Below are 10,000 nucleotides of genomic sequence, written 5' to 3'. Positions count from 1 at the left end.
TGGCCTTGCAAGTGTGGTGTAGGTCGTCATCTTGTCATCAATCAATAGGACAGACCCTCTTCTCGTCCTCCTCCTCCTCCTCCTCCTCCTCCTTCTCTTCTTCCGTACCCAGGAAACGGCCCTCTCTCTTTCTCGCTCCCGCTCTCTCATACTCTCCCAGCCCTGCCCCTCCCTCCTCACCCTCCTCTCTTTCTCTCCTCTCTCTCCGTGCCTCTCCTTCTCTCTCTTTCACTCTTTAAGCCTCATATATTTCCTTACAGTGGACGTGCTGGTCCCTGTCTACATTTTCTATGTCTTATTTTTTGAGTTCGGTGTTCTAAAATATATTACAAGTAAGGAGGAGGAGGGAAAATGTGTGTTTCTTTGTGCTTTTCAAGTTTAGGCGAGAGAATCGAATTTTCTTTAGTCCCTCCTTGGTCCGCCCTCTCTGTCTTCGTTTTCTTTGAACCTCTTACTCTCTTCGTCCCCTGTTTTGGCGTCTCTCCCCCCCTCTCCCTCCTCTCCCTTCCTCTCTCTCGCTCTCCCTCTCTCTCACTCTCTTTCTCTCCTTCCTTCCCTGGTCCTCCTCCTCCTCCTCCTTCCTTCCTCTAAATCCACTGTAATGGTTGTTGTTGTTGTTGCTGCTGTTGTTGTTATGGTGGTGGTGGTGTTGGTATTGGTAGTGATATTGTTATTGTTGTTGTGGTGGTGGTATTGGTGGTGATGCGGTAGAGGTGGTATTGGTGTTGGTAGTGGTGGTGGTGGTGATGGCGGTGGTGTTGGTAGTGGTGATGGTGGTGGTGTTGGTAGTGGTGGTGGTGGTGACAAAGAAATAGACAGTGGTGGAGGTCGCGGTTGTGACTTGCTAGACTGGTGGTGGTGGTAGTAGTGGCGGTGTCACCGTAGGAGGTAATGCAAAGGGACTGTAGTAGTAGTAGTAGTAGTAGTAGTAGTAGTAGTAGTAGTAGTAAAAGCAGTTGCAGAGGCAGCAGTTTACGGAAAAAAAAGAAAGAAGGAATGAAAGAAAAAAATAAAATGAAGCAATAGTAATAATAATAATAATAATAATAATAATAATAATAATAATAATAATAATAATATTGTAGGGAGTAATATTGCAGTAGTTGAAATAATAGTGTTACTTTACGAGGCGGTGGTGGTAGTAGTAGTAGTAGTAGTAGTAGTAGTTACTCCATTGGTGGTGTTCTTAACAATGAACACGCAGATGGTGCATTTGTTAGTGGTGGTGTGGGGCTGTCACGGTTGTTTGGAGTGGTGTTAGTAACGATAAGAGGCTGATATAGTGTTGTGGTGGTGTAGTGGTGTCAGCTGTGCTGTGATGGTGACTGTGGTGTTAGTAACGATAAAAGGGTGGTATAGTGGTGTTAGTGGTCCTGAAAGGCTAGTGTTAGTGGTGTTGAGAGCCTGGTGTAGTGGTGTTTAGATGATGCAGTATTGTTGTGGTAGTATTTGTGGTGTTGTGGGGGTGTTAGTGGTGTTGTGGTGGTGCAGTGGTGTTTGTGGTGTAGTTGTGTTAGTGGTGTTGTTGTGGTGCAGTGGTGTTAGTGGTATTGAGAGCCTGGTGTAGTGGTATTAGTGGTCCTGAGAGGCTAATTCAGTGGTGCTGTGAGTCTGGTGTAATGGTGATAGTGTTGAGAGGTTGGTGTTGTGATGTAGCGGTGGTGTAGTGTTTGTGGTGCTGAGATTGGTGCTGGGATGCTGTTATGGTATTGCTGGTGGTGTTATGAGCCTGCCACAGATCGAGTTAGTGGTGCATTTGAGGTGGTATCTTTGGTGTTATAATGGTGTTAGTAACATTAGGAGGCTGTGTTGCTAATGGTGTTATGAACTTGCCACAGAAGAAGCCGGTGGTGTGAGGTGCTCTGGTGAGAGTCAAGGCCACTAGTCTGGTGTTACAGTGGTATTAAAGTTATGGTATTGCTAGTGGTGTTATGAGCCAACTACAGTCGATGGTGTGAGGTGTGGTGAGCCAAGGCCACCCGTCTGGTGTTATTATAGTGGTGTTGGTAACGTTAGGAGGCTGTTATGCATTGTGAGTGATATGATGAGCCTGCCACAGATGCAGCCAGTGGTGTGGTGAGGCATGGTGTTGGTCAAGGCCACCAGTCTCTTGGTGTCGCGGGCGGGCGGGCGGGTGAGGAGTTCCCGCGCTCAACTCGTCTCTCTCGTTTCAGAGCCGCGCTACAAACCGTACAAGTGTCCGCATTGCCTCAAGACCTACTCCTCCAAGTCCAATCTCAACACACACGTGCGGGACCTGCACGCCGCCGTCCCCCAGGTGTTCGTGTGTCCGTACTGCAAAAAGCGATATTCTTCCAAGAACTCCCTGCGCTACCACATCACCATGTACCACCGCGAGGAGAAGAACCGCGACCAGGCCTTGCAGCACGCCATTGCCACCGCGCAGCCCCTCTCCCCCGCCCCCCACCCGCCCCAACCCCTACCACAGCCTCCACAACACACACCCCACTACACACAGCCACAGATACAGACTTACAGCGACCTGGATTTGAGTCTGTTGGAGGATCCCCGATCGGGCCTCCTTCAGGAAGACGCCGCCGCCCCGCACTGACCCCCGCCCCGCAGCGCCGCCCCCGCGCCCGACACCCGCGTCTGTACCTCAACACCAGCAGTTAAGTGGGCGGGGAGGGGGTGGGCGGGGGCCTGAGTGTGGGGGCGGGGACGTGGGCGGCTCCTGGCGGGTGTCTGACGCGAGGTTGTCGTTGCAGAAGTGTCGTCGTCAGGCGGGCCGGGACGACGGTACGCCAGGGAGCCCCTCCCCTCTGACACCCCCCACCCGGCGGTGCTGGCGGCGGCGGCGGCGGCGGGGGCGACGGGCGGGGCGGGGCACAGATGTGGACACTGTGGGCGGCAGTTCAGGTCCCGCAGTAACTTGAGTCGCCACGTGCGGGACCACCACACCCAGGGGGACCCCCGCGCTGCCCTGTGCCCGGTGTGCGGCAAGGACTGCAGGAACCGCTCCAACGTGCTCACCCACATGTACCGCGTGCACCGCGTCACGGCCCGCCAGCTGGACGCCTTCACCCACGCCCACGCCCGCCACCCTCACCAGCCCTACACCCAGCAGCAGCAACAGCAGCAGCAGCAGCAGCAGCAGCAACAACAACAACAACAACAACAACCTCAGCAACAACAACCTCAGCAGCAGCAGCAGCAGCAGCAGCAGCAGCAGCAACAACAACAACAACAACAACAACAACAGCAACAACAACAACAGCAACAGCAACAACAACAAACGTATTCCGCCGTCGCCACCGCCACTCAAAGTCCCCCATTCAACTTTGAACTCCAACAACAACAACAACAACAACAACAACAACAACAACAACAACAACAACAACCATCATTCCCCCACCACCAACACCCACATCACCACCACCAGCAACAACAACAATTACACCACCCACAACAAGAACAACAACATCATCACTCCCAACAACAACAACAACAACAACAACAGTTACAGAATACTTAACCACCACCACCACCACCGCCAATAATAATAACAATAGCAATCTCTCATCTTTCCTTCCTCCTCCTCCTCCTCCTCCTCCTCCTCCTCCCCCTCCTTCCCCCCCTCCCCCTCCTCCCCCTCAGGCAGGACTCAGGGCATGCACAGACAGACAGACACACTCGCCTAATAAGTCTTTGTAGTGCATTACTTACGATTACCAATAGATAAGTAATTATACATATGTAACTCTCTCTCTCTCTCTCTCTCTCTCTCTCTCTCTCTCTCTCTCTCTCTCTCTCTCTCTCTCTCTCTCTCTCTCTCTCTCTCTCTCGTACATAGACACAAAGCCAGTAATAATTAAGTAAAGGAAGAAAGTGAGAGTGAGAGAAAGAAAGAGAAAAACCATATGGAAGCAAATAAGCCATTAATTTTTTCAGTCTCCCTTCATTTTTTCTCTTCTTTATCCTTATTTATTTTTATTTATTATTTGCACACACACACACACACACACACACACACACACACACACACACACACACACGGTTCGTTCGTACATACGTGATTTTTTGGTTATTATTATTATTATTATTATTATTATTATTATTATTATTATTATTATTATTTGTAGTTTTGATGTGGAATGCTGATGATGATGATGATGATGTACAGCCTCGTACGATGTATTAATAAATGAAACAAACAAACAAACAAACAAACAAACAGTATCGATCATCCTGTGTGTGTGTGTGTGTGTGTGTGTGTGTGTGTGTGTGTGTGTGTACCGGAAATGAGTCGTGTGTTTGAGAGGTCACTGTCTGCCAAAAAAAAAAAAAAAAAAAAAAACGTGTACGTGGAAATGACACACACCCACCTACCCACACACACACACACATCTGTTCTTCAAAGCACAAACCGAACCAAAATAAACGAACCACAGAACTGAACTACTTACACACACACACACACACACACACACACACACACACACACACACACGAGAAACAAAGCAAAAAAGAAAAAAAGATGAATCACAATCTCACCATAAACCAAAAAACAAAACCTCACAAAGCGAAGCGTCAGAAAGAAGCAGCGAAACCAAACCAAACCAAACTCGAACCAAACCGAACCAAACCAAGCCAAAGCACTCACAGTCCACTCCTCCTTGTCCCCACCAGCAGGCGTGACACCAGGAACTCCAGCAGGGCCAGCAGATCCCCGGAGACAGCAACAACAGCAGTGCCCCGTGTGTTTGAAATGGCTAAGCAAACGCACGCATCTCCCAACTCACGTACGCGACCAGCACTCAACCACAACGACCTACCAGCACCAGTGTGACCTGTGCTTCAAGTTATACAGGACAAGAAATGCTCTAGCCAATCACAAGAGCCTGCAACACCGCGGAGGGAAGGTCACACAGCAGCAGCAGCAGCAACAACAACAACAACAGCGCACCAACGCTGCATCTCAGCTAAGTCAGTCTGTTACCGCTAAACGAAATGTGTCTATACCCGTTCTTGCTGGCGCGGTACCTCCTCTCTCTTCCTCCTCCTCCTCCTCGTCTTCCTCCTCCGGTCCGCACTTCGCCACAGCACACAGCCAGATGCTCCAGCCACAGCAACCCCCGAACAGCAGTGCCACGGCCGCTGTTCAGCCTAGTTTGGTCCAAGCGGCCTCGTCAGTCCACAGATAACAGTGCTCTGACCCCGCTTGGTGGCACACGCCGAGAGACAGATAGGGGGGCGTGGACAGGGAGACACAAGGCTAGATAGAAAGATAGACAGGTAGGATAGATAGGATAGATACATGGGTAGATAGATAGACAGAATAGATAGATATGTTGGTAGATAGATATATTGATAGATAAATATATAGTTAGGCAGATACGTAGATATGTAGATAGGTAGATAGACAGGTAAATAGAAACACAGACAGGTAGACAGATAGATAGTGAGACAGTTACTAAATAACAGATACGTGGATTCGTAGATAGACTATTAGAAATTGACAGACAGACAGTTAGACAAATAGACAACAGATAAATGGAGACGTAGATAGATAGATCGATAGAAACTGACAGACAGACAGTTAAACAGATAGATGGATAGATAAGTAGAGAGACAGATGCATAGTTAGATAGATATAAACAAACAGATAAGTAGATAGATAAATAGTTAGATACTCTGACAGTGAGGACACACACACACACACACACACACACACACACATCTATAGTCTTTCCAAAAAGCTGTGAGTTTTGGGTCCTAGAAGAGAAATGGATAAATAGTTCCTATGTAATTATCTTTAGAGTGGTGTATAAGATAATAAAGAAATAATATACAGAATGATTTGCAGCATAGTAGTTTAATATTAATGGAAGAAATATTTGTATGGCTAGTAGTTATGAGAGAGAGAGAGAGAGAGAGAGAGAGAGAGAGAGAGAGAGAGAGAGAGAGAGAGAGAGAGAGAGAGAGAGAGAGAGAGAGAATTTTCATACTTTTTATTTCGTGTAGTATTGTTTGTGTATGTATGATGATGATGCTGAGTATTATTATTATTATTATTATTATTATTATTATTATTATTATTATATTACTTTGTACTTACATTTTCAGTATTATCGTGCATACGTGTCATTCCTCTTCATCGTCCATGGAGAGAAAAATGTCGTACTTCTTATTCATCTTTATTATTATTATTATTATTATTATTATTATTATTATTATTATTATTATTATTGTTATTATTATTATTATTATTATTATTATTATTATTAATGTGAGTAGCGTGCGTGCGTGTGTGTATCGTCGCAAATGTAATTCTACTACCACAAAATATAAAAGACTCGTTACATTCCCTTGTTTTAGTTTGAATTTCCAGTAGCAATTCAAATACATAAAATTTTATAAAAAAAAAATATGGAAAAAAAATTTCTTATTAGTTTAGTGGTGCAGAGAGAGAGAGACAGAAAGAGAGAGAGAGAGAGAGAGAGAGAGAGAGAGAGAGAGAGAGAGAGAGAGTTGGATTAGGAAATAAAAAGGGAATTAAGAAAGAAAATGCATTAATGAAGATAATAGGGAGGGGATTAAGAAAGAGAGAATGGGATTAAAAAAGAGAGAAAAGGGATTAAGAAACAGAGAATAGGAAATAACATTATGGTTGTTCATTGACACTCGGAGCTGTTGTAACGAGGGAGAATAGGGATTCATTTTCTCATCGCGGCTGCAGAAGTTTTTGAGATTTAAGAATATAAGTGAACAAACGAAGCTGGAGGAAGCCATCAGGCTTACGCGTGGCAGCAGCTGTATGAAATCTGCTTATTTCCAACCATCATGCTCGTCCAGAAATGTGTCCAATCATAAGACCATTATATTGGTGTCTTCAGGGTCATGGGTGATTGTGGAAGAGGATTGAGAGGGCGGTCTGGCTATGAAGGGAATACAGCACTTTTCATGTATTGGATAAGTGCATGCAGTTAATGAGGAGTTAAATGTATATAGTGTGGTGTATTCCTGGTGTTGTCCTGTCACCAGTGGAACAGTGAGGAGGGAATGGCAGGATGAGGCGTCAACAAACAGACAGGAGGTGAGTGTGCCACAGAGCCCTACACTGAGGCAGTGACGGGAGGAGGCAGAGGTGGACACTGCTGGCAAAAGTTACCTCTGCTAACCATCAATCTGCTTACAATAAAGTTTGCTTCGCAAACACTGAACCTTTGACTGCTAAAGAAATTAGTGGAAGCAAATGTCAACTGCTAATTGCTATCTTTGGTTTGGTACTTCGGCTCAAAACACTGGAAGGCAGGCCTGGGAGAGCTAAACATTTATTGTTGTAGCCTAGACAGAGAGCTTTCCAAAAAGTAATGATAATGGTGAAGCTGTACGCAATACTAACACAAATAAATCAATGAACAAATAAAATTAAACCAGGGATTCTTGAGGCAGTGTGACAGCCTGAATCCCTGCGCCTCGCCACGGCCGCTGCGGCACGTCATGAATCACAGGGCCGGCAGTCTCAGGGGGCTAACATCTTCACATTTGTCACATTCCATAATAGTGAGTTGGTCACCAAGTGGATTATTACATTGACTGTGTGTGTCACTGACAGTGACATGACTGAACTGAACTCAGAGCTGCAGAATGATAATGTTACACAATGTTGGTGAGCTGAGCCTGACGCGGGGCTGACCAATCATATCCTGCCACGACACGTGCCACAACCATACAGTCAGCAGCATGGCTGGAGGCGACCACACAGCAGAAAGGAAGGTCCCTCATGATTTATTTAGCACAAGCACATTTAGTGGGAGCTGCTTGATCTGTTGATAGTATCCAAAGTCAGCGAAAATACTGATCAGGGGGAAGCGAAAAGGTTAGCTTCTTTAGTTAGCGGATTAGCAGAAGCGTGTCCACACACCACTTGAAGGAAGCCAATGTGCCAGAGACCCCAGCATGGAGAGGCAGTGCCAGGGAGAAGCCAGTGTGCCAGGGAAGACCGTACCATAGAGAAGCAATGTCAGGGAGAAACCAGTGTGCCAGAGAAGACCTCAGCATGGAGAGGCAGTGCCAGTAGGAAGCCATTGTGCCAGAGAAGACCCCAGCATGGAGATTCAGTGTCAAGGGGAAGCAAGTGTGCCAGAGAAGACCCCAACATGGAGATTCAGTGTCAGAGGGAAGCAAGTGTGCCAGAGAAGACCCCAGCATGGAGAGGCAGTGCCAGGGGGAGGCCACTGTGCCAGAGAAGACCCCAGCATGGAGAAGCAGTGCCAGGAAAGACCCCAGCATGGAGAGGCATTGCCAGGGGGAAGCCACTGTGCCAGAGAAGACCCCAGCATGGAGAGGCAGTGCCAGGAGGAAGCCATTGTGCCAGAGAAGACCCCAGCATGGAGATTCAGTGTCAGGGGAAAGCCAGTGTGCCAGAGAAGACCCCAGCATGGATAGGCAGTGCCAGGGGGAAGCCAGTGTGCCAGGGAAGACCCCAGCATGGACAGGCAGTGCCAGGGGGAAGCCAGTGTGCCAGGGAAGACCCCAGCATGGATAGGCATTGCCAGGGGTAAGCCAGTGTGCCAAGGAAGCCCCCAGCATGGAAAGGCAGCAGCATCGAGGCACAGATGACATTAATATATTTTTTTTCACAATTGTATCAAATTTGGTGTGCTTGTATGTTTGTATCTTCAACATAAAATCACCAAGTTTGAGTGACCCTAAGAAGGCATCAGCATGAAGCAGCAGCAGCAGCAACAACAGCCTTACCACAATGACCCAAACCAGGCTGAGTAGAAGATATACACCGACTTACTTACACAGCCACTACTCACTACCAACTCAGGTAAGCCACGCCACTCATCGCTAAGCCTGCCACTCCACCTGTCCAACGCCTCAGCTCATTGGGGAGTGTGGAACTGGCACCAGTCATCTCAGCCAGTCTCAGCTTTCTTTCAGGCTATAGATAGTTTTCCTGTTCTTTTTTTTCTCAGTTTTGTTTGCTTGCTTAAATTAATTTTACCTGTGCAGAGTTCATGGTTGTCTGGTGGATTAGCCACAGGTGTAATGATCCTACTTATTTTCAGGTAAAGTCGTTATATTCTGATTGACTTTTATCTTCTTTGTTACCTTTGCCAGCGTTTCATTACTCAACACTCATTAACCCCAGCATACACTACCTCTGTCTGCCCATGTCTAGATCATTTCTTTTATCAACACTGATAGAGAACTGCTATATATGGCAGGTGGTAGATGCAAGGGACTGAAGGAAAGACTACATCACTATAAATAGGAAGTGACAGAGGCAAGGAGTGTACACCAACTGAAGGGAAGACTAGACAAATATAAACAGAAGAGGTGATAGAGGCAGAGAATGTTCTTAAGCATCTCAGTATTGCATTGCTGGTGTTCTGCTCTAGTGAAGGTCTTGCTGCATGGCGCTGACTCCCTATGACATTGCAGCTCAGCACCTCACGCCTTGGTGAGTGTGCCGTAGCCCAGGGTGACGCCGGGGCCCAGCAGGAGGCCATCACTGGAGGAGTAGGAGCTGGACGACAGTAGCCCATCATGTTCTCCTGAGTCCTGCACCACTGCAAGTAAGGAACAGTTGTCATGTCCCCTTAGTGCCACTGAAGAGATGGTAGAGGCAGGGAGTGTACATCAACTGAAGGAAAGACTGGATGAATACAGACAGAAGAGGTGGTAGAGGCAAGGAGTGTATGTCAACTGAACAAAAGAGTGGATAAATATAGATAGAAAAGTGATGGAGGCAAGGAGTGTATATCAACTGAGGGCATTATTTACAAGTGTTTTGATATCTTAACAACTTCTAGTAGTCTTTAGTGGAAGTTACAGAGATCTTCAAGTAAGGAACACTTGTCATATCCCCTTGGAAGCATCATGCAAACACAGGGGTCATTATTTTTAAGTGTTTCTTATCTTAACAACTTCCACTAGGCACTAGTTAGTTGTTAGTGTGCTCAAGGACATTTTTATGATTCTAGTGATAGTTTAACAAGGATTTTGCTTTTTTAATGTGAAAAAT

General features: G+C 46.6%; 2 protein-coding genes across 3 annotated transcripts in view; one reads left to right on the top strand and one right to left on the bottom strand.

Moving 5' to 3' along the window:
• Positions 1-3,801, top strand: part of LOC135092558 (zinc finger protein 853-like) — a 14,802-nt gene extending 11,001 nt beyond the window's left edge. Inside the window, exons 3-4 of the mRNA XM_063991174.1 lie at positions 2,050-2,632; positions 2,730-3,801. Coding sequence (XP_063847244.1) covers positions 2,050-2,632; positions 2,730-3,496 — 1,350 coding nt within the window. The 3' untranslated portion in view covers positions 3,497-3,801. The remainder of the gene's footprint in view (positions 1-2,049; positions 2,633-2,729) is intronic.
• A 2,626-nt stretch (positions 3,802-6,427) lies between these two features.
• The window catches only part of LOC135092746 (major facilitator superfamily domain-containing protein 12-like), a 21,707-nt gene continuing 18,134 nt past the window's right edge, over positions 6,428-10,000 (bottom strand). For both annotated transcript variants that reach the window (XM_063991409.1, XM_063991408.1), the window contains exon 12: positions 6,428-9,545. In XM_063991409.1, coding sequence (XP_063847479.1) covers positions 9,427-9,545 — 119 coding nt within the window. In that variant the 3' untranslated portion in view covers positions 6,428-9,426. The remainder of the gene's footprint in view (positions 9,546-10,000) is intronic.

This window comes from Scylla paramamosain, chromosome 40 (genome assembly GCF_035594125.1).
Source record: "Scylla paramamosain isolate STU-SP2022 chromosome 40, ASM3559412v1, whole genome shotgun sequence".
NCBI classification, from domain to species: Eukaryota; Metazoa; Arthropoda; class Malacostraca; order Decapoda; family Portunidae; genus Scylla; species Scylla paramamosain.
This window is presented reverse-complemented; position numbering and strand designations above follow the sequence as displayed.